Source organism: Coloeus monedula (assembly GCF_965178545.1).
Source record: "Coloeus monedula genome assembly, chromosome: 7".
NCBI lineage: Eukaryota > Metazoa > Chordata > Aves > Passeriformes > Corvidae > Coloeus > Coloeus monedula.
The window spans coordinates 30,198,339-30,223,571 of NC_138787.1; the positions used below are offsets into that span (position 1 = coordinate 30,198,339).

General features: G+C 38.4%; 1 protein-coding gene across 2 annotated transcripts in view; it reads right to left on the bottom strand.

Moving 5' to 3' along the window:
• MYLK (myosin light chain kinase) overlaps nucleotides 1-25,233 on the bottom strand; it is a gene marked incomplete at its 5' end in the record, with an annotated part of 140,828 nt that overhangs the window by 38,619 nt on the left and 76,976 nt on the right. For both annotated transcript variants that reach the window (XM_082284670.1, XM_082284671.1), the window contains 5 exons: nucleotides 4,467-4,620; nucleotides 7,974-8,101; nucleotides 9,699-9,749; nucleotides 20,864-20,944; nucleotides 24,281-24,397. In XM_082284670.1, the coding sequence (XP_082140796.1) occupies nucleotides 4,467-4,620; nucleotides 7,974-8,101; nucleotides 9,699-9,749; nucleotides 20,864-20,944; nucleotides 24,281-24,397 (531 nt within the window). The remainder of the gene's footprint in view (nucleotides 1-4,466; nucleotides 4,621-7,973; nucleotides 8,102-9,698; nucleotides 9,750-20,863; nucleotides 20,945-24,280; nucleotides 24,398-25,233) is intronic.

A 25,233-nucleotide genomic window follows, 5' to 3' on the forward strand; every position in this document is an offset into this window, starting at 1 on the left:
GAAGGCTGCAAAACACAGGACATGCACCAATGCTGAGAGTAATAAAAACACCATAACTTTTAACTTTAGGCCTCTCAGTGTCTAATGATATTGCTCTCATTCTTTTTCATATATTTACTGTAGAGCTTGCTAATCACCATGATACTTATATATGTGTGTGTGTATAATACATATATAGATATACATATATACACACAAAATACCACACCAGGAACAATACAAATCCCAAAGGATTTATAAAAGACAAACAAGGTTGATCAAAATCAGCCTCCAGGAAGGTAGTGCCTGCATTTCTACTTCTATCTTAAAAAAAAAAAAAAAGACAGTGCTGATATCCAAATTATTCACGAAACACTGATCATCAGAAAGCCCCTGCATAGTAGGCATGGAAACATGAAGCAATATGCCCAAAAGCATGAAGCAAGCTTGTGGCATAGCTGCAGAATGGATTATTTCTCTAGTGCCAGATACTCTTGTTGAATACTGTGTTATTCTTCTGATTCTTTGTCACAGTATCCAGCTTTAGCCAGTATGAAAATGAAGTTCCTTTTTCTAAGGTGGTTACAGACCTGGGTCTATCACACAGCTAAAATGTTCAGAATAATAAATTTGATAAACATACCAATCTACATCCAATAAATGGCATGAAAGGAATGAATATTCCTTGCTATCACTGTAAAGTGAGGGCTCTACCTTGCCTAAATCAGTCATATCTTACACTAAGCTCATCGTTGGCTCATTTAACAGCTTTGGCAACACAAGTCCTCTTCAGTCTGACACACTGTCTGCTAAAAATAATTAGCTCAATCTCACATCAGGCTGTTTCAGTTTTGGCGCAGAAACATGTTACAAGATCTCCCTAGAGAGATCAGTCGCCTGAGGAAATTGCTTGTTTAAGAGAGCTGATCATAACAATAGAGAAAAGCTCAACACGGACATTTTGAGACCAGTTGACCCTTTAAAAGAAGATACTGCTTAACTTGGATGTCTCACAGACTTGCAGGTCTCCCAGTATTATTAGTGCTTGTACAAAGTTACACAATGAAGTACAAGGCTCAGTCCTTGTGGCTGAGTGCTGTGTGCTCAGCACCACACCATTATTTTAAAAGTCTCCTCTAACTTGTTTACTTATCAGTGCATCTGCTGTGTGGACTGCACACAGCTCACACTGGAAGCTGAGTGTAATGGATATTTTGTTAATTGATATTCATTAAAGGAAAAAAACCCCTTAGAATAAAGTTGGGTTTCTTTCAAGAGCATCCTTTCCCATGGCCCAAACTGCATCAAGTTATAAGCTATTCAAATGCTTTAAGTGTCAGAACCCTTGCACAGTTCAATTAAGTTTGCAGTTGAAGCCTGAGTCTGACAGTTAAATTTAAGACTTTGGGAGCTAAGTTCAAAGGAATGCAGGGTATCTTTGTTTCCCTAAATGTCATTATTAAAAATAATTTCTACAAATTGTACCCAAATAGAGTTTACAATCTAGGACCCAGGGTTTATTTCATAGCAGGATCATTTCTGATTTGAATCCAGGCAGATAAGCTCAACCCTTTGTCCTCTGATTGGAGGTTAAGTCAATAATGGTTTTGTTTTTGTTTTTTTTTTTGTGAAGAAAGGTCTTTGACAAGTGCAAGTATAAAACCAAGATCCAGGATGGTCTTAAATATCCTCAGGAAGGTCTTTAGACCTTCTGTTCAAAGCAGGATCAGCTATAAGGTTAGACCAGCTTGTTCAGATGCTTATCCAGTCTGAACTTGAATACCTCCAGGGATGGAGACTGCACAACTTTTCTGGGCAACCTGCTCCTTGACATGTGTTACAGTCTAAATTCAATTTGAGAAATGTTTATTGTAGTCTTTCACATCAGAAACTTGCCCATCAGCATGAAGACTTTGCAACCTACATGGTTGTAAGAGGTAATAATAAATACATCTTTATTTCCATATTTATTTCATTTTATATTTTAACTAATGTCTTTGATTTGCTGAAATTCAGAACAGCCAAGCCTGTTTGCTAGCTCTTTGAGAGACACAGCTCTGGGTCTGCTCAGGCACGCTCCTCCAGAAAGCAATTGTTCTGTATTTGTAGTTTCCATGCAGTTTCATCACATTCAAGGCTCATCTGTGGAGTGAGATCAGGCAGCAGCGTTTTGAGCATACAACATACACATGGATGTGCCTTTTCTTGGTAAACTTACAGGGAGACAGGTCACACAGAGTTTAGAGCCTTATTATAAAGAGCTGAGGCAAACAGAGCTGATCTCTAGCACCAGGACTTTCTCCACAAATGCTTCTTATGAAAGTGGGGTCAGGGCAGGGAGGGCAAGTTTCTTCCCAGTACTTAGGATGGAGCAGAGAGAATGGACAGGCAGGAATTTAGGACTAAGGATGAGCTTTGGTAGACTCAGAAGTCTTAGGTTTTGCATATTTAGAGAAACATGACTTCCCTATTTTGACTGACAGGCTTTAGAGAAAAATACTTTCCAACTTCAGTGAACATTTGACACCTTTAAAGGTGCAAACAGTGTGAAGGATTTTATCTCACTAGTGAGATTCTAACCCCCTTCCTAGAAGGAAGACATTTTTGCTTCCTTTTCCTACATTTTTGTGTGCCCAGATGGAAGAATCTGGCCTTAAAATGCATGTGTAGCAAACTAGGAATCATGAGGCCTTGTCGTGCCTTCGGCAGTGCTGACATCAGCGAGATGTCTCACTGAAGAGCTTGGCAATTTTACAAGATGGAATTTATTCTTTTTGCTGGAAACAGAGAGCTTGTCATCAGCCAGAACACATGGCAAACTCCTGCACATTGTAAGGGTTCTCCACCAACTCTCCCCAAAGCATCTCTGGGAATCCCACGGTTCTCTGGCACATTTCTTAGGGAAGAGCAAAGCAGGAGGCTGAGATGTAGCTTTATAAGGGTATAGAATTCAAAGACTTTCAAACCAATTAACTCCAAAGGATATAAAACAGCGAATCAAGGCTCACACAGTAACAAGATAATAGGAATTGTTGGCCTTGTGTAGCTAAAAAAATCCATCTTGCCCAATAACTGGCTACAATTAGCTGCCTGCAGCAGTTGCCTAGGAAAGAGTGAAAAGGAGGGAAATGTAGAGCAAGTAATCTCCATTCTTCTAGCTGCTAATCAGCTGTGTTGGGGTTTTGCAGCCAAAACCTATACCCAGACCAATGTATATTATTATTATTCAAGGACCAATGGTGTTCATTTTTAACCTAGCTATACTTCTGACCTGTACGACCCACTGTTGGAAGGGGTAGTACAATTTACCTATGCATCATGGGAAAAATACTGATTCTATTTTCTTCTGTTCTTGAATTCTCTGGCACACTGCTGGAATCTACTTGATATTTTTACTCATCCATTCAGTTATCTTTTAACTGTGCAATGAAAGCCACAGACTGGATGAAAGGAATTTATTTAAAAAATTAGGAAGCCTCTATTGACAAGATGTAGAGCAACATGCAATTGAGGCACGTTCAGTCTGCTTCAGTTGATATTGTACCTGAAAGTGTGATTCTACTCATTAAACTTCATATGGTATTCCCTGGATTACTGAAGTGAATCTCCAGTCCAACTTGGGTTAAAGGTATTTTGCCATTGATTTCATTGGAGTGAGAGATTCATCTTTGGCCTTATACCCACATTTCTTGCCTTGCTCACACCCTTGTGGCTGTTCGGGCACCACCTTTGGGATAACCTCTCTGCAGGCCACAGGTACAGAGCCCAGAAACAGACCCATCCCACAGACTAATGTTTTAGCCAAATTGCATCTTAGCTTGTGGAATTTCCCTGGATTTCCCTGGAAACTCTTTGCTGTGCATCCGCACCAAGGTGGGTTCAATTAGCCCTTTCAGAGCTAGATGTCACAGCTCTAGATTTTGGCTGATCCTTACTAGGGTGCAGTTTTATCTGCAAATATACTGCAACTGTCTACCAGTCTACATCTCTGTGCAGCTGTCCGCAGCCTGCTGCAACAAACCTGATGGCCTGGGAGTGTCACCTGACAAAGCTGTTTGAAGCTTTAAGATACCTGTGTAAAAACCCACATATGAAGGGCTCCATATTCAAAGCAGAGTTTCTTTATTCACTGCTTTCTGTCACTGTGAAACAGTAGACCATGGTAGGAATTTAAAATGGAGACGTGAGCTGTTTTTATCTCATGGGGGGATTTTTTTTTTTAAGCACAAGCTATTTGATGTATTTTATATCTTCATCACTATGGAATTAGTAATTTTTCCAAATAAACACAGTATAGACCTACTGATCTTGCTTATAGTCCTTATTCCAATGTCACTGTCCATTTCTTGAAGTATTTGCTTTTTAATTCAGTCTTCTTAACTTAACCAATTGTTTTATTTAACCTGTTGCATATCATTATATAAAATGCAAATGTAAACTCATGCTTGAAGAATAAGTATATATATAAAATATTGTTATGGACTTACCAACAACTGTGAGGTTGACTTGTGCTTGTCTGCTGCCAAGTTTGTTCTCTACAACTAGGGTGTAACATCCACAGTGTTCCTGCTTTGTTGATGATATTGTTAGCTTGCTGCTGTTTTCAGCATTCTCAATTTTAATATATTCATTTTCTTGAATCTGCCAAATTTTAAAAAAAATTATGTGATAGATTTCTTTGTATCTGAAAGAGCTCAAAGAACAATACAATGTTATCATATTGAGTGTTATCTGCAGATAACTCTATTACAGAAGTGAACATGTGTAGCTGGTAAAATGTGTAATCAACACAAATCATCTAGAAATGCAGTGGAACATTAAAATGGCTCCAGTCCTGCAAAGCCAACAGGGAGCACTGGTGTTGCTGGAACCCCACTAAGGAACAGGAGTTTCGCTTTTGGACTTCTCTTTGACAGGCTGAAAGTGCAAACTGTGTAATTGTCAAAAGAACAAAGTTTGGTCTCACGTATCTTAGAGAAACCACAATGGAACAAAGTTTTAGCCTTAGTTCATTTGGCATTCCCCTTCAGAGGCCCAATGTGCAAACCATCCATAGCTGTGACTTTTGCCCTCTTGTTTAAGCTTATTCTGTACTTCCACACACACCAGGGTAACAGTTTCTTGGGTTTGACCAGTTGAAGATGGTGTTGCATGAAATGGAGACATAATGCTACAGCTGTACAGAGAGACATTCAAAGAGCAGACTGAGCTTTCCTATAGCACTTTTATTTTCCTGAGAAGCAAAAATCAAAATCTCTGCTGAATACCATAGACATATTATGAACTAGTTTTTAATTGAAACAGAGCTATCATAGCATAAATGGCCAAGGTGACAGATTTTAATCATTATTAGCTTGCGACATGACAGTTCTTAAAAAACCTCATAATGCTACACTGCAATTATAGAAGCTGTACGCTGTGTTCTTATGAAACAGACAACATAATGTCAATGCCCTTCTTCCTCCCACCACTTCCTTGTTAGATAAGTGACTCTTCCAAGCCATTCTCAGAATTTAATTAAAAATGAAGGCTATTTAGTTTGCCTTATCTTGTCTCATATATTCAGAGAAGAAGAAATCAAAAGTTTAAGAACAGGACTTTCCCTGCTTTTTTCTTCAACTGAGACAAAACACATGCACATCTGCCCAAAAGTAACGTTAGAAAGATTTTCCTACAATAACTCAAATAGAAAGTTAGCAAAGGGGATTATGTAGGGTTAAATTATACTGAAAATTGTTCTACCCTGCCCACATACTTCTGAGATTCTAAACTGTCTTTTATGTTTTGCTTCATTAAAATTAGTCAAGGGGTGATAGTAGAACTAGATCTGCATTATTCAGAGAAAGTCCTGAAAGGATACAGAGAAAGCCCTGTAAGGATGCAGAGACCTTGAAAGGATGCAGAGACAGGCCTGAAAGGATGCTCAGTGGCTTGCACTGGTTGTGGTTCCCTGGGATCCTGAAATAAAGTCACTGGTGGGAGTTAAGAAGCTTCAACAGCTGGCAGTATTCAATGATGGACTTTGTTCCTCAGCAAATGAAGAGGCTTTCAAAGGCTTTCCCCTCTTTGGCTGAGCATAGTTCCAGCACCCCTCCACTACACTGCCATGGCATACAACAGTACGGGTCACAGATTCATGACATTCCCTTTCTTCAAGCAGAAGAAACTCTTTGGGAATGTACCTGAGAGAGGCCATGGTGGCTCTCCTGCACCTGAGGGAATGTGAGGAAGAAACATGGAGAGGACGCTGCAGCAAACAGTGGCAGGGCTGAAATCACAGCTCACCACTTGCTGGATCTGCTCAAATAACAGCTACAAATAACTCCCAGTAAACTGCCAAAACACTTGGCTGGTTTTCACTTTTAGGACTGGGAATGGAACAGAGTTGAAATCAACCACATTTATAAAAAAGAAAGAAATCCAAGTGTAAAACTGTATGTGGTGAAGTGTAAGTGAAAATAAAGCAAAATCATGGTGCAGTACAGGACACAGTAAGTGGTTCCCCTTTTAAATTAATAAGTGAGAGACTGCTGCCCTCACTTGTCCTCCTAGAGTGTTTGATAACCTTCCTGAAGGTTTTTTTCTTTTCTATCTCATTCACCATAATGGATAATTTAAAATTTTTTTCCCTTTTAATTTATGATTTTGCAATACTTCACTTTGTCATAGTGAACAACTGAAGAAGAAAATATAGATAGTAAAAATAGCATTTTACAAAGGAAAAATATGTTGAATCACAGATTATGGATCTGATATGGGTATTAGGAGCTTCTAGTCCCTGTTATCACATAGATCTTGTATATATAAAATCTATGTAAATAGGATTGTTGTATTCAACAATGAACTCAGAATTCTACACAAACCAGAAACTCACTTTGAGGGGTACTTTTTACCTAAATGTTAAGACAGAGCTTAGCAAAATCCAACACTGAATGTCAGTGAAGCTTCTGAGACCTATTTTTTGTGCAAAGGAGCAGTTAACTCCAGTCTTGAAGCTAAAGAAATGTAAGGAAATATAGGAGTTCAGGAAGAAACCCATCCTTTCCCCTAAAGTAAGAGGTTATTTGGAGTTAGCAAGGATGGACTCTGGAATACCCTTTGCACTAACAAACTTTTGAATTCTTTCAATTAAATGCTGACACATCTGGATTTAGAGTCTAAACTTCCTTCTAGGAAGAGATGTTTTTATTTATGCTCTATGGAGTGCATAACAAGTTCAGAATGAAATAAACAGAATAGCAGCTACAGTAGATATTTATATTTGCTTTGTCCTAACGTGACATTTCATCTTCCAGTCTGAACTTGCATATTGGGTTATTTGATTTAAAGTGGTTTGATTTTAAGTAACTTTGTTAAAGCAACTCTCTTTAGAAACTGCCCTTATGGACACGTGTTATAGTTTAAAGATATTAATTCAGGTAGAAGGAACTTTAAACCTACAGAGTAAGGGCACTGATGGCATGGATTGCTGTTGTGCCCTGTATGGTGATATTTGTGTTGCAAGACAATTCACTCAAGCTTTTTATATGGCATTTTGCCCCTCTGGCATAATTTTAGATCCAGCATCAACAAAGCAGAGGTCATTTTTGAAGGAAAGAAACATCTGTGACAGATACTTTTCAGATACCTGAATCTTTCCCATCACTTATCCTTTAATTCATGGTCTAAGTCTTTTCACAAAGAAGTGGTCATTTGTTATAGGAGGGGAAAGGCAGCAGAGGGTTTAAACTGGAGCAAGAAAGATTTGGGTTTAGCATTAGGGAAAAAATTCTAACAGTATGGCTCTATAAGCACTGCAATAATTTGCTAATGGAGGTTGTGAAATATTTATCAGTGAAATGTTTTCAGCAGAGGTGAGGAAAGCATCTGCAGGAACAATATGGACTTTGCCAGTTCCTTGGGAAGGGAGATGGACAAATGGGAGATAGTCATTGGTGTTCCTTTCCAGCTCTACTTTTTCAATGATTGTTAAAAGAGACCAGAAAACAATTTACCTGCTTACGGAATTTCATCCAGGTGCAAGTTATGGGTGCTGTTCCTACCACCTTGGCAAACAATTCCACTGCTTCACCTGCACGGACTTTTCTGTCTTCTGGGAACTGAGTAATCTGAGGAGGAGCAGCTGATGGGAAAAAGTAAAATAAATAAAATATCCATTTAAATGACTATAATTTTTCTTAACATTCCAAACACACATTTCTTAGCTCAACTGTTTCAGAGCAACATTTGAAATCCAGATTAGCAGTTACCTATTGCTTGCAATGAAAAAAATTCTGTGGATTTGTTTATTCTAGGGGAGTGAAGCAATAACAATCTACCCATCCAAAGCTTGCTCATGCAAGACCAAGGTACAGACATCCAAAAGACAAAAACATTGTCACCTACCACCAATTCCAAATACATAATTAATGAAATTTTGAGTTGGGTTTTTCAGAAAAACCTCTTTTCTTCTGCACTTTGTGTTTTTGAAGGGTGGCTTCAGCTACCTTATCAATTTGCATGTGCTGAGGGGGTCTGCAAACCTGCTTTCTGATGTCATCAACAGCATTCAGAAAATTTCAGACTCAAGATCTGCCTATGAAGATTCTGGCTTCAGTAGCCAGATAAACATTATGTGGCACAGAAAAATCATGAGAGACAAGGAAGAAAATTGATGTCTTCATCATGCTAAATTTCCCCATGAGCAATGATGGATCTTTTTGTTTGTGTATCACAGTGGTTCTTTTAAACCTTGCAGTTCCGTTTGTCCCCCTCTATTTCTGAATCAGGCATTCCTCCTTCTCTTCCTTCTCACTGCCTGAGTATCAATAGATGGCAGAGCATCTCTTCTGCCAACAGTGCTCCTGCCTGGCTCTTGGTTGTGCTGCTCAGTGTGTCAGACCCAAGGGGAGCTGCTAAGCACAGATGCCAGAAATATCAGTGGCTGGACAACTCCAGGGTGAAACCTATACCACTGCTTATAAAAGCAGCAGGATAAAAAAATTATTCTTGTGTGTGTATTGGAGGGGAAAGGGCAGACTTGAGGACATATTGACAGAAATGGTAAGAGGCATTCCCTAATATTACAATGACCTCACTGCCAAAGGTAACATTATTTCCAAAGCACAGGGCTACTGGGCATGAAAAAAGTGCTTTCTTTTCCTTTTCAAAGTAATTAAAACGAAGTGGGTTTTTCCCTCCTCTAGACTTGACCTTTTAAAAGTGCTTTTGTTTTGAAAATATCTGAAGGAAACTAGGCTGAGGTGCATATCTGACACAGAAAGCAGCCTGAACAGTTTAAAAGTCTGACAAAGTTTTAAGACACTGAGAAGAGTTTCCTATAGAGGAAATTTCCTTGTAACTTTAAATATTGATAGCTTTGCCTCAGAGACTGTGAACACATGAACAGGTTACCATAATGGCAGTGATGAGGAAAAGTAGAATCAATCACCTTCTCTGTGGTAGCTACTCATGCAGAGGATTCTGTGATACACAGAAAAATTTCTTTCACAGAAAGCCAAGGTGTGTTGTGTATATGCAAAAGGGCATAAGTTACACAGTGCTGACACTTTGTAGGATCTTGCTATAGCCCATTTGAGAGTAACTTCTTTGGATGCTCATAATTTAATTCTTAGGACAGCATAAACAAATTTGACTTACCTACCATTTAATCACATATGCAAACAAACTTAGGCAAACAGCTGCACTGGTAATTCTGGGTGACACATGCAACAAATTACCTGCTTTTGGAGGAGTCTTTGGAGCTGGTTTCTTCTTCACTGTTGCTTCACCTAGTTAAAAAAAACAAACAATAAACCACGTGAATTCAAAGGTGAGGTTTGGAAGGTATCGGACTAACCACAAACATCCATATCAATGCTTTGTTGGCACTTGAAATAAAATACATTCTTCCAGCATATTAAATAATTAAAAATACCTTATAAAACCACTTTTATTATCCTGAATGATCCTCAGAATATTTAAAATTGAAGCTGAAACTTTTAAAAGAATCAAAGAAATCTGCTACATGTCTCCCATGATCGGTCATCTTCCATTCCTTATAGCAGTTTAACAGGTAAAAACACAGGGCCGAGATCCATCTCATACTGAATTTCTGCTCAGATTTCCAGCATAATCAATGCTGAATGACTTCAGTTAAAAGTAGGATAGTTAACACCACGTGCTGCTTCTCATTCCACTTGTGAGCTCACAAAGAAAGAGCGATATACCAAAAAGTAGGTATTAGTACCACCCCTCTGCCTCATCCTCTCCCCTAAGCAGGAAAAACTTTTTGCTATATTCCCAAAAGAAAAAGTCATAGCTACAAAAATATAGCTTAGAACTTGAAATCTGGACACATAAATTTTCAGAAGACAATATTCTACAGATTGTGTAGGGTAAATAGAACAATAGAGAAGACATAGGTAGAAAATGGTTCTTAACTATTTTTCACAAAGTAAGAACTAAAGGCCACCCAATTAAATTACCAGACAGCAGGCATAAGAGAAACACCAAGTTAAATATAACATCCATAATCTACCTTCACAAACAAGTAACGTTTTATAATACAGAAACATAAACAGGTTCAAAAGGACAAATTCATAGGAGTTACGTCTAGTGGTGGGCATTAAATGGAACAGTCTGGATGCTTTCAAACCACTGAATTCCAGAAGTGGAGTTCATTCCTTTTAGAGCACTCTCTTTTTTCCTGCTATTCTAAGCATCCTGGTCAGAGAATGGCCTCTGCTGTGAAAGAACATTTCTTATTTTCTTGTGCTCAACTAGGCAGCATGAGTGAAGTAGTCTGGCTTTTAAGATGTTATTGCCTCCAATGGAAGCAGTATGTGCTAAGTGTTTTTGAGTATCTGGCAGACTGTACAGAGGTGCCTAGTGACAGCCATAACAGACGCCAAAAGTTTTGAATTTTTTTGGTCCATTCTTTTCTTTTCTTTATTTAGTTATTTCAAATTAGAAAGACTTTGAGCAGCAAAATATCCCCCCAGTTTCACCAAATCAATAAAACCAGTTTTTCAATTTTAACCCTTTTGGTTGCAGCAAACTACAAGCTGTGCATGATACCCTGGAACACATCATGTGATGCCCTGTGAAACTCAGGAGCCATGAGTTGCAAAACCACTGTGGGAGTCTAATGCTATAGCTCAAAGAACCGACAGATTGATTTTTAGAGTAATTGGAGATAGTAGGTGATGTGGTATAGGAGGTGAAAAGACCAAATGACTTTAAAAATATCTGATGGTTTAGCTGGCAACAATAATGTTTATTCAGTTCATTCTGAAGAACATTTCACTATGCAGTGAATATAGAAAAGTTTTTTCCACCTTCTTTCCATTTTATAGTAATTTTCGCTAAAAGTATACTTGGCTTTTATATGCTCTGAATTTATTGATTTTGTAGCAACCAGAAACACAACAATGGAGAGGTAGGATATTCTTGCAGTATTTATGGCTGAAACAATAAGAATAGTTGGATATTTCCCAAAGAAGCCTTTCTTCGACAACTACCAGCTCAACAGAACAAGTAAAGGTTTAGATGAGTACTTGTGAGGTGTTTGTCCCTTTATAACTGGACTACCAAGGTGTAATCAATGTATCTGTCCTGCCACATCTTCCATGGGGACTTAACCCTCCTTAAGCTGAGGCCTTCAAAGAACACAACTGCTCATTAAAGGGACACATTACTTTTTGGGCTACCAACAGAGTGACATACACCCTGGCTGCTGTGGTAAGTGACAGCAAATGTATTTCTACATCCTCTTTCCTGCCCAAGCTGTACAAGCAAAGACAGAAAGTGGTGTTTTCAGAGCAGCTTTCCTCTTTGTCATGGTATGGTCACACCCTGAGCTGAAACTCTTATTTCAGGTTGGAGCCATATTATGGGGATGAAACTACGCATATGATCAGGTGCCAGCTGGAAGGCCTGTAGAGTCTGGCCTCTCATCTGCTCTTAAACATCCCCATTAATGGGAATAATCCAATAGTTACTCATTAGATGCATAATCCCATGTAAACTAACTCAGTTATATGATTTATAAACATGTAAACATTTTTGTTTGTGCATGTGCTGTATTCGACATCGGATTCTCTGCTTTTCTCTAAACTGAAGTAGCGGTTGGATCTCTTAGAGCTGCAGCGGTTTTTAATACAAGCTACAATGACACGAATTTGATTGCTTCCACACTCCATTAAGCCTGATATGAACAAAGAGCAACAAAGATGAAGAAAAAGCACCATTTGTCAAGTGCTATCTTCAGTTGCAGATACTGTTGCTATTTTTCAGAGAAAAAAGCAAATTCCTGAATCCAGTATGATTTTCCCTCAAAGATCACCTCTTGGCCTACATCGTTTGTTGCAGTACCTTGGTTAATAGGCAAGGTGCATGCATACTGGAACAACTAAGCTTAAGCCAGTTTAAAAGACTCTCACCTCAGTGAAGATTTCCATAGCAGCAAAGCAGAGAACGTGAACTCATCACTTCATTCAGCTAGGACACGGCTTTTTATATGCAAGTACAATTTTTTGGTTTAAATTTTAGTTTTTACCCACCAGAACATTATATTCACTTAACTGAGGATATACAGACTGTCACTGGACTTCATCAAACCATGCAGATTCCCAAGGGTTGCTGGAAGGTCTGGCTGAATATCCTGTTTTGCAGACACGAATAGCCCTGAGCAGAAATGAAAGGCTGGGGCAGGGTGGAAGGGGATGGGTACAAGGACACGTCTCTGGCTCCATGAAACTGGCTTCTTTGGCTAATAATGTACACTCCACTGTTCTTAGATCTTCCTTAAGGATACCAGCTCATCTTATGCATCTCTTTGAAATGCAACTTTTTCTTTTCAAGGGCTGCTGGAGACAGTGAAAAAATCTAATAAGATTACTCAAAGTCGACAGGGTCAAATGATTGTTTTCAGTAAAATATTTGAGCCTCTTGGAAATGTTAGTTCAAGTCTGCTGCATTTTTTTTTTTTTAAGACTGTTTGTCTTTCTTTTGGTATTTACATTGAAACACGCTGAAGCTGAAAATCAGCCTTGAAGTAACAAAACTAGTATTTCTTCTTCAATGAATCTGCCTTCTAGAAACAGCACAAACATTACAAGGCAGGTTTGCCTCTTGCAGAGCTTGCTTTTGAGTGGGGGGACATAAAGTAAAAAGGGGAAAGACCCCATACAGGCTGATAGCTGCTGGACATGTGGCTGTGCTCTTCCTTTCTCTGATGGTGGAGTCATGAGAGTAGATATGCTCAGAAGCCTCTGTCTTTCTTTTTTGCTTCCCTTTTTTGGAATTTTACTAAAAATAGGAATAGTCCTCCCCTGAAATGGCTCTCTGCTCAACTTGCTTTCATAAAGCATGAACTAAAACTCTTAGGATCTGAAAAGAACATCAGTACTCAAAATAGTATTTCCAACCAATCCATAATTCCTATTGTCTTCCCTGAGGGACATGCCTAAAATTATGCACATGTCTTCTGTAGTGATGGATTTCAGCACCTGGTACACAAGTACAGTTAATACCTAACTCCATTACCATAAGGAACAAGACGTATCCCTGCTTCTATCTGCTTGTGGAATAGCCTCATTTTAGCTCAGGAGAGCAGAAGGGTTAATGAAAGGGTTAATGACATACTCTCATACTACAGGCACACAGAAAACCATTTTTCCCTCATGAAAAACAAGTCAAGATTTCATCTTTCTAGAGGAACTAAATTGGTTTTTTTCAGTGTTTTCAGAGTTCAAGAGAAACTGAAAAAAGAAGTTATGTCTGTAATGTGTCAGACACCATGGTAAGAAGAACACTTATAGAAAATTTATGGAAAGCCCAGATTCAAGTGTCTGCTCCTTCTTCCCTGTCTCACTTTAATCCTTCAGGCTTGTGGGATGTGATATCATGAGGTCTCTGTCTCCCACAAGTAAATGAATCCCAGTTTAACCTCCTTCACACACTTCTGGGGATAGATATCAGGGTCTGAATCAAAAGTGACAGTTCTCTGTAAACCTTTGTTACTCCCTGCTTTGCCAGAAACCATGGAATGACTGACATCTTGAAGTACAGAAAAAATAAAACATTTGGCCTTGTAATGAAGGTAATGAATTATTCTTTTCTATCCTTCTGTCACAGATCTAGTTGGTGATACAAAAATTTATTGCAGATTTTAGCATAGACAAGATGAAACAGGATGGCTACAATTGTATCAGAAAAAGACAACACATCATTACCTATGAGTTCATTCATACATTCATGAACCTATGCTAATTGCTAGAGAGGAAAATGACAGACACAATGCACTAAACACCAGTAGCTTGAAAACTTCATCAAGGTTTGGAAGTTTAAGCAGTTTCTCTTCATTGCTTTTCAAAGAGCAAATTTCTTATAATGTTTCCAAATAACTGTTTAGTATCTAAATACAATAAAACAGAAAGCAACTCTGGCTTAAATTTGATGACAAGCAGAAATTAGAAAACTTAATTCCATACAAGTCAGTTGAGTTTGTGTGCTTCAGAACAGTTTTTTAAAGCTTTATTTCATTTTTCATTAAAAACAACCGTCATTTTGTTGCAACATCCCATATTTAGTTTCTAAATCCTGCAGAGATTGTCCTCTAATTGAGAAATATACAGCCTCTGCCTTCTGAAAACAAAATAAAATCCAGGAAACACTCACTTTTGCATTCCAGTCATGAGAGAGCTAGCATATACCAGCACACTCAGAGCTTCAATACTATGATCTGGTACACTGAAAATAACTCAGTATTTGAAAACAGCTCAGCTGAAGGAATAAACAATTCCATAGTAGTTTAGTAGCACAGTTCTTGAGCAATTTCTACAATTAAAGCAAATCTGAGCAGCACAGAAGAGATCCAGTATCAAACAGAGATCACAAACACCTCAGGCCACGTAAAATCCTCTGAGAGCTCTGGTGGGAGCAAGACAGCAAGGTTATTTTCTGAAACATAAGTTAAATTTTCACCTTTATTATGTCCTGGGAGAACATCTACAATTAGATACTAAAAGCTGTGCCCAAGCGTGTAGGGACAGCGATCTAAGGTAGGTTACTAACCTGCTACCCAATCTGTTCCACAGGAAAACACTGCCAGGTCATCTGGACATTCAGGAGTTCCAAATGGTTTCAGTGGGAAAAACTAGGTATTATATGCTTTTGAACATTAACTAAGCCAATGGATTTAGGTCCCTGTTTTATAGAGAACAAACTTAATGTTTCTATTATATGCCTCAGATGTGCGGTTTCTAGCTAGCGGCTTAACCCGAAGTCAATGAAGCACAGCAGCTCTTCGGTTCAAGGCCACGTTGCAAGAACTATTCATTTTTCTCTGCATAAGACAGTGAATGAAGATTTCTGTCTTCTGTCAGCATACAGATATGTAGGATGGACTGCATGAAATAAACATGGAAAATACTGTTTTGTGCCACCATTAACTCAGAAAATGTCAGTATGGTGAGAGCTGTAAAGTAACTCGGCAGAGATTCAAAATGCATGCCCAACATTAGAGAAACAGCGCTGAACTGGGCACTCAGGAGAAGGGATTTGGACAACAAATTAGTGTTTCTCCACTGCTCATTTTACACATACAGTAACAGATTTTTTTTCATCTATGGAAGCAACCAACCTTCAGAGTCACCAGGTTAAATCTTGCTTTGCCTTTTTACCTCAGCCCAACTTGGCTGTCAGGTCTTGTGGCCCAGCTATGCACCCTTGGACCCCGAGCCTCAGAAATGAAGGCAGCCCTTTTCATGATTTAGAGTTTCAGAGAAATCCTATTTAGGTCTTAAAAATAGCTAATGGCAATTTGATTTACATGTACTAAGTGCAGAATTTTCAGCTTAGGAAAAAAGATTAATTTTTCCTTGAAAAGTTTGTTCAGAGGCTTCCCTGACAATGTAATTCATATTGTTCCAACATACTAAGTACTTGCACTCACTGTGCAGCAAATGTCTTGGATCAGGAGTAGAGCAGCATGAGCCTTCTGGGGAATGAATGGGACTAAGAGAACTGGCTTGGACAGCCCCATTGACCCTCAAGAGCATCTCAGGCTATCCCAGTGACCAAAGAGGTCAGCAGCAGTCACAGATCACAGCTGCTATCCAGTGCCCACATTTCTGCAATTAAAAGAACATCTCTGACCTGAACAGTAACTTCCTTAGTAATTGAGTTCTTCACTTAGAAAGTGGCAAGTTTTACACTTAGGACAAAACAATCTATCATGAAATGAAGATTTTGTAACATTTCATATTCAGCTATGCCATGTTTCGTATTATTTTCATAGAATGGAAATCAATAGAAAATTTGAAGTGTTTACTGATTTAGTTATATATTAACTAAATTTGGCACATCAAGTTTAATGTTTTAATGACATTTCTTTAAAATGGTGCTTGCAGACTTGGATTCTCTGACAAGACTGTGTATTGAAGAATAAATAGCAGAACTGCATTCTAATCACTTGGCTATTGACTCATAATTTTTCCATGGTGATTAACACCTAGAATTCTCCCTACTATGGACAAGAATATATTAACATAGTAAGGGGGCCTGTCTAACATTTACTTTCATGGCACATTGTTCCAGAGATGTCACTGCTCAGCCTTGTATTCAAGTACCAATAATGCTAAAAATTCAGGTCTGGGAAGGTAACAGTGAAACCTTCCTGACAATTTGATCTGGACAGTGTCAGTGGTGAAATTGTATTAATAACCATCTGCAAGAGAATACAGTTACTGAACCAAAAATGTGTTTCACATGAAATCAAATGTTTTATATAGTAGCATATATAGAAGATTTCTATCAGCAAGCTTCCAAATACAGCTGAATAACTTGCAGGTGTGTAGCCAAAGTTCTGTTCTTTGATGTAACTTTATTTTTAACTGAATAGAACAACTTACATTTGTGCAATCAAACTCTACTCTGGGTCATCCCTTCAATGTATGTGGTCTGGATATGAGAACAGTGGGTTTAAGAAGTATTACTCAGATGAGGGAGTCCAGGATATCCTGTTAGGTTTTCATAACAATGATTATGTCAGGTGATAATTGCCATTTTTAAAATAATATTTACTGGAAGTAGTTCTGTGAATTAGCACTACAAAAAACATTGGGCATTTCTTTCCAAACACTTTAATCCAATGCTCAGATTTATGAGGATTATTTTCTAAAGTGTAAAAGTAGTTTTTTTTCCCAGTAGCAATAACTGGGATACAGTTTCTTCCTGCTATAGTAAAATTATGTTGCACGGCTCAGCTGCAGTGAAGTTTAAAAAACAGAATTAACTACTGTAATATGCCTTTTTCATCAGCAAATCTTGAAAAAAGCCTTTGAAAAAAAAGTCCTTTTGGAAAGCTCATGTTGTATGTAAATTATTGTGATGCCACTTAAAAAAAAATCTATACTACCTTGATACTGCATACAAACTAATCCTGAGACTGAGGATCAAGAAAGCTGGGTTCTAGACCTGCAAACAAATCTGCCTCATCTTGGGCTAATTCCTTCTGATTTGGTCCTCTGCTTAAGACACATTAAAGACAAGGAAATATTTGCAAGTGTGGAGTAGTAATAGATTTTAAAAAATGAAATATTTATTTGTAAACATTCAAATCTTTATTTACTCTTAAAAATCTCAAGCAGAACTTTGATTTTTCCACAGTCTGTTGTGACAAAAACATTTTTTTAATAGGCACTGAAGATTTTGCAAGTGGCTTTGGTAATTGAAATAAAAAATTCCCTTTTAACTTAATTTGAAGTAAGTTCTAATTTCAAAGGGAACTTGGTGTCTAAATCCCTTCACAGCAGTTTCAAAGCTTTCTAGAGCAATGTTCAAGTGGTGAGAATTTTTGGCTTAGTGTTTCTGCTACAGGGCTGTGCCAAGCCAGGAGACCCTTACACTACCCACTGATTGCTCTGGCATAGCACAGAGTGTGCAGTATGATAAATAATGAAAGAGTCCAATTTTCCACTGCCTCTTTTAGAAGAAACATAACACTTTATTATTCTAACTCAGTAACATTTGACATCCACTGAGCAAAGACAAAAGTGACAAAGCCCAAGTCAGTGCAGTCAGTAAAGAACGAACCATTTCCAGAGGTGCCCTTCCTCTCTTCTCCCTTTTGATTATTTCCCCCAGATTCAAAGGTGGATCTGTTTGTTATTCTCAGAAACAGTATTATTTATTCTATTTATCCTTAGAGGGTTGCATAATTATTACTAAATTCTGGTGACACAATATTAATTCTAAGAAAAAAGAAATACATTGGAATTTTTGTAATTTGTCAGCATGGGAGCAATCTTTCTGCAGTAAACACTGCAAGCATCCATTCAGAGATGTTGTTAATCACTGAATGACACACAGCTTCCTTCATAATGTTCTTATTCTACACCAGAATCCAGTATGTATTGCATATCAAAGGAAGTAATGCCCCAAATTCTACTTATTATTGGATTTCTGTAGCTTACACCCCCCAAGCTTGCAGTAATAAAATAACATTGTCAGAATGAGCAGGCAAATCACCTGGGTCAGCAACTATTCTCACAGTGAGACAAATTTTACAGATTAACATACTGACAACATTCACTCTTTTCCACAAAAAGAAATGTATTGATCCTTGCTTTCAGAAACCTTAAGTTAATTACTTTCCTGAAAGTTTCTACTAGGGCAAAAAACCAAGGATCACTTGTAATTTGTCTGAAGGAAGAAAAGGATGACATAGCTGCTACCCATGAAATTTGACTTGCACTTATTTACAGAATGTGGAAAATAAGGATCTTTTCCCTGAAAAGTATTTCTAAAAACTACAGGAGAGTATATAGTCTCTCTATCTCATAGAGTATATACTGCTGTGACTGAATTTACTACTCAAAAGTCAGAATCTATTTATTATTAATTATTATCACATTATTAGGAAATTTTGTTCTCTATTTCTTCAATATCTTTCTGTACGCACTACTTGCCACTAGGATTGTTGGTAACGATGTGGCAACAAAGACCAGAAAAGATCAGAGTAAAAATGTATCTCCTTATTAGACTGGGACATCTTAATTCACAGTTATTCTCCATTACCCTTCTTTTCATGAGATATACACTAAAGATAGATAAACATCTGACTAAACCCATTCTCTTTCAGGTAGGGAAATTTACAATCTCTACATCTGATAAGGATTTCAGTGTAAATTGGACCTGTGTAATCCACTGGATCTGTTCTGTATATTTTGCCCCTGACAAACATACAAATAAAAAACTTATTTCAGCAGATAAATACTCACATTCCTCAGAGACTGAGATGTTAAAAAACCACCTGTGAAATCTCTGCAGCCAAATCCTTTTAAAATTAAATATGTATTTTTCAAAGCTTTTCCAAAAACTCTTTCAAAACCCAGTTTCCTAACATTCTGTCTGGTTACCTTGATGTTTTCTGTGCAGTAGGGAAGATGTTTTAAAGGTATTTTGAAAAAAAAGCTTGTGAGAAGTTCAAGAACTTGAAACACTGATATAATATGCCATGTAGAAAAACCATTCCCCATTATTTCAACCTCCTTTTCACAAATATTTCTGCATCCAGATTTGGTAGCTTCTGTTTTGCTATCTATGTCCAATTTCAACTAAAACCAAAAGCAAAAGAAGCAGGATGTGGATCAGGCCATATCTCCATATTTAGACTCAGTTCCCAAATACCTTCTCCTGGGAAAGCTTCAACTGATAACGCTGCAGGGAGGATCAGAGGAAATGTGTGTGTTTGTGTGCATAGAAAACACAGTTCAAAACACTATCTCGTGGATATTTAAATGGTTTTAAAATTTTCTTTTCTGTTGATGTTAAATAACAAAATCATTGTTCTTAATAGTTATTATTTATGGCACTTGAAGCTCAAGTGCAGAGGTGGAACATGTCAGTGTGACTCTTCCCTCATCCTCAAAGAGAGGCTGGAGAGAGAGAGTTATAATGCTCAGCCAGAAACTCAGAAATAGCTGTAGCCCAGGGCATAGTTTTATGTAAGTCACAATCCCAGAAGCACAATTACTACCTGTGATCATTAATCAGTATAAAACTGCTCTGAGTCCTGCTGAAAGCAGCTGAAAATGTTCTTGCTGGAAGACCAGATTAGAGTTTATTTGTTTTTTGTTTTTTGAGAGAGCTGGATAAAATATTTCATGTTTCCATTAAGCCACTTCTTCACATCTTTTTTAGGAACTCACATGGTAGACATCTTAGATAAACAATTTTCAAAGTCCAGTTTTGATTTAAGAGAAATTTGTATCCCTTAATTTCATAAGTGGTACTGGCGTTAGGAATTCCTAAACTGATATTATTGTGCCGCCTTTACCATTTAAAATTTCCTCTTAACCAAATACATGTATGCAGAGTAACAGACATGAGAATTTATAGCTGATTTATTATTTCAGAAAGCATTAAAAGCAAGTTTAGCATTTAGTCTTAAAACAAAGAATGCAAAATTTGCAAAACCACTCTCCATGGCCATGCCAAAAAAGGACAGATTATTCTACAGGACATTCAGTCAAGATGCTTTGCCTACCAATAGTAAAACTTCGTATTGTCTACACAGGATACAACAAAAATTGAAGCAAACTATTCGAGTATTTCTGTGCTCTTTGAGAGGCAGCCAAAAATAAATCAGTGTCACAAGTTTATTGCACCATTATGAAAAACAGAGACTAGAGTGGGCGAGGTCTGAACTCACAGTTTGGGCTCTTATTTCTAATCCCCACATGGCAAAAACTCATTTCACATGACTTAAGTGCAAGGCCTAAAGAAACAGCACAGGCTTCTGATACCATGTCTGCAAACAGAAGGGAATGACCACAGAATCCCAAAGCACGCTTTTGTTTCCACTGAAAAGAAAGCAAATCAAATCACAGTCACTTACTCTCTGTTGGCAGCACTGGGGGAAGTGTGGTCTTAGGCTTCTTGGTCTTCTTCTCAGTAGGCTTTGAGGTCTTTGAGGCATCTGCAATCAAAACAAATAATAAAATACAAATCCTATTTGAAAATCAAAAATGAAAAAGCTGTCTAATAAAAGGTTTATTTTGGATCTTTCTGCGAAGTTAGAGGAAATTGCTGTCCTTCAGGTTTTTAAGAAAAATTTTCTGCAGAGATTTGCTGGAGACTGTCACATTCTGGAGGAAGAGGGAGCAGAGAGGGAGAAACAAAAGCAGCTGCACTGAAAAGCCAAGTAAGCAGCTAGATAAGAGGTACCATCTAAGCTGATAGGTATTTTAGCTGAATAGACGAAATACAATGTGCACAAAGCTGTGTTAGGCAGTGCAGAGAAAAGGGAAACAAAGCCATATCGAAACATCATTTCATCCAAAAGAATCTCTTGCTGTGTAATTCTTTATTCCATTGTTTATGTGATCTATTCAGATTAACCCATTTTGAAGAGCAACATTTCCTCCATGTGTTTAAATCTTTCCAAAAAGATATTATTGGCCAGTGATTTATTCCTAAATAGAAACACCAAAAGGGACACCAGAGAACTCAAGTTTGATGGATTCTAGTATTTTCAGAATTGCACAGCTGAAACTGCTCATCACTGCAGGCTGCACCAACAGCTAGGAGTCAATAAAGCTCCCTTCCATGTGTATCCCACATGAGATATAAATAAAAGGTGCAACTTTTTTTAAGGCTATTCCAGGCTGAGCATGATCACAGGGCTGGAACACCTCTCCTATGAAGACAGGCTGAGAGAGTTGGGGCTGTTCAGCCTGAAGAGAAGAGGGCTTTGGGGAGATCTTAGAGCCCCTTCTGGTACCTAAGTTGGCTACAAAAGAGCTGGGGAGGGACTTTTCACAAGGATCTGTAGTGCCAAGTCAACTAGGAATGGCTTTAAGATGAAGGAGGAAAAGTTTAGATTAGATACAAGGGAGAAATTCTTCACTGTGAGGATCATGAGGCACTGGTACAGGTTGCCCGACTTCCCATCCCAGGGGGTGTGCAAGCCCAGGCAGGATGGGGCTGTGAGCAACCCGATCTATGGGAAGGAGTCCCTGGCCATGGCAGGGGTTGGAACAAAACTATCTTTAAGGTCCCTTCCAACACAAACCATTCTTGGATTCCATGTCCTATAACATAAATCCTGACAAGCTCTGTTTATTAGATTGTTTGATCCTGACATTTATCTTTGGAAGAAAGATTATGATTATGGATTATGATCTCAGCAATAGCTGTATCACTTTACAGCTTTCAAATATTCAGCTTTCAGCGGATTTGTGAGTGAGAGAGCTGTTAGCTACCAGAGAAAAAGATGACATAAATGTTAGGGAAACAGCTATTTTAGTCACCTTCTTCTAGGTGCCAGAGTGTGAAAATTTATCTAAGTTTCCTAAAAAGTTAACAGAGGAAGAGAGAATCTCCTAGTAAATAATTCAGAGAAGGAGGCTGTGTGAGAGGTCAGACACTCAGGTTCTACAGATCTGCCAAGTGAAGTCAAACATTCTTCCATTCTTATTTTGAGTCCATGGTGTCAAAAGAAATGAAATTATTATGATTACTTAGTCTAAAAATCAGCATCTGGGATCCTGAAAGTAGACTGAAGAAGAGGGAAATTTGAACTGTCATTTTATATCACAGTTCTAATTTAAAAATAACAGTCATCCCTTCTGCCAGTCTCAGACATGCGATATCAAATGGCGTCTTTCCTAAATAGCTGGAGTTTTCTATGGTGCCATTCCTCAAAAACCTCTTCTCAGTAGCAAGCCAGTGGAGAATGAAAAAGGCAGATGAGGCAGCCAGTATTGGGGTAAGGAATGTGGTCATTCTGGTGCCCAACATGATGTGAGCAGTGAGCTCCTAATGCCGTGGGTGCCACCACCACAGAAAGCCAGACTGCTGAGGTAATGTCATTCACATCATCGGGCACGGAGCTGACAGCCTCCCATGATCAAGATTTTGCAAGCCAAACTCTACCTGCAGCCTCCTAGAGCATGCATGGTCCAGTGGGAAACTTGAAGTGGGGAAGTATGCTAAGGGAATCTTCAGGAAGAAAAGCAACTACTCGAAGGAGATCAGAAGACAGAGAAAAAACATATAAGTGGTTGAGACATTTAAAAGTTGCTAGGGCAGCTCTAGAGAACTACTGTATGCTAAGCTTTTGATAATCTGATCCTTCAACACTCTGGATCTGTGGTGGTTAAGGTGTTTCAGGTACTAGATTTTGCTTAAAGCCTCTTCTTTGAACTTCAGCACTGACAAAATTTATTACTTTAAATTACAGAACCATAAAAAATAGTTTATCAAATATCTAAGACAGATTATGCTGTGACTCTTAATATCACAGAAGGTGCCATTAGAGGTGCCAGTACATTTAATTGTAAGTTTATGTGTAATTAATTTCTTTTCCAATTACATGAAGACTGTCCTTTAGTGAGGAGTTACAGGATCACGTTCTTACCTTGTGTCATACAACATTAGGAAAAAAAGTATAGTTTTCTTTTCTAGACCTCCTGCCACAAATACCACATCTGCAACACAGCTGTGAAGGTTCAGTACCCAAGCTCCATGTTACTAGGCTTGTTGTCTAATTTTGTGTTCATTTGATTATAATGGCAAGTCTCAGAGTATTCAAAAAAAAGTTCACCAGAAGGTGAGTTGATAAGAAGGACATTTGGTTACTTAAAGCCCCTTAAAAAATTCAAACTTCATGGCAGCTTTGTAATTCTCTGTCTCATGAGCCTCACCTTGGCCTCACCCAAGGCCTAGACTATCTGACAAGAGTACAGTGTCATCAGCATGACCGTGTCTGAAAACAAGTACTTTAGTCAGTAAATTATCCATGTTCTAAGACTATGGAACACAAGGGTTGTTCAGCTGCTAATTTGTTTATTTTTGCTCACTTACGCTAGAAAACCAAATGACCAAACAACTGTGAATGCAAAGAATTGGGGAGTTGTAGAGTGAGAAATGTGCCACATGCGGTCCTGAGGCAGACTGACACCCAGGCTCACACAGGGAGTTTTTATGGGCTCTCAAAGGATGCACACAGCTCAGAAACAAATCTTACAAGTTCAGCTTACTGCTCTAGAAACCTTGTAGAAATACAGTGGGCAGCAGGAGAACACAGATTTTTCCACAAAGCAACCAGAGCCCTTGGTATGGTACTGTCTCTCTGCTCATGCTCCTTTATGGGAGACATTGAATTATCTATCAACCAAGTGCAGAAGGGAAAGGGGTAGAGTTCTTTTTCTTTTTGTGTGTGTAACTAGTTCCTGAACGTTGTTCTTGGGAAATACGTTGGAAAGGAGGAAGTTCTAAGGAAGGGTGTTCTTGTACCCATTACAGTACTTACCTTCTACCACCACTTTGCAAGCACATTCAGCTTTCCCTGCTGGGTTCTCAGCTATGCACTTGTACTCGCCCCCATTTTCAGGCATGGCCTTCTCAATGGTCAGTGAGCAGAGTGTCCCTGTACAAAAGAGGGAGAGATCAAATGCATGTTATGCTGCAGTTCACAAAAATTTTAGTGCTAGTAAGGAACAGAAGGCATCACATGATCCAGTCCTTCGGTGATCTTCACTGCTAGAAAATGCTGTCCTTAAAAATTCAATCTTATTGGAACCTTATTAATGCTAAATAAATAAAAAATTGAATCTTATTGCTTTTCCCTAGGATACTTCTAGTTGTCCCCGCAGCCCTGAACTGGTTAATGGATAAAGGTAGAGAAGACCCAGAGCAGCACCTCTGCTGCTCTTCTTTGTCTTGCAGCAGAGATCCGAAGTCCTCACTCAGGTGACTTTCTTCCAAAAGTGCTCATAGTGTAAGAGCATAAGTAAGAGGGTTACTGTGAAATGCCCATCTGCAATATTTTGATTCAGCCTTGTCTCTAGCACTCCCATGAGCGTTCACATGTATGAGACCAGAACTTCAGCTTAGTGCCTAAGTTTACAAATGGCACCGAAAGACATTTTCTTTTTGCTTGAATTTCCTAATGAATAACTGCTTGGTATTGTAAAACATCCATTAGAAAGTCCATCATAATAGTCACAATAAAATTTGCCACTGCAACAAATCCATTTCTTTCCAAACAAAATCCCAAAATTTGACTTAATTGGGTTTGCAGAAACAGGATGCGACATAAGCTCGTTATTTACGAAGGGAAGCTTGGTATGACCCAAGGGAAATACATTTCCTCTTAAAAATTAAAACTCTGTGAACCAAAACAGAAGTTGTTCCCAGTAGATGGGGGATGAGGAAGAAGAACTTTGTCCCTTACGTTCACTTGCATTGCTTGGAACAGCGAAG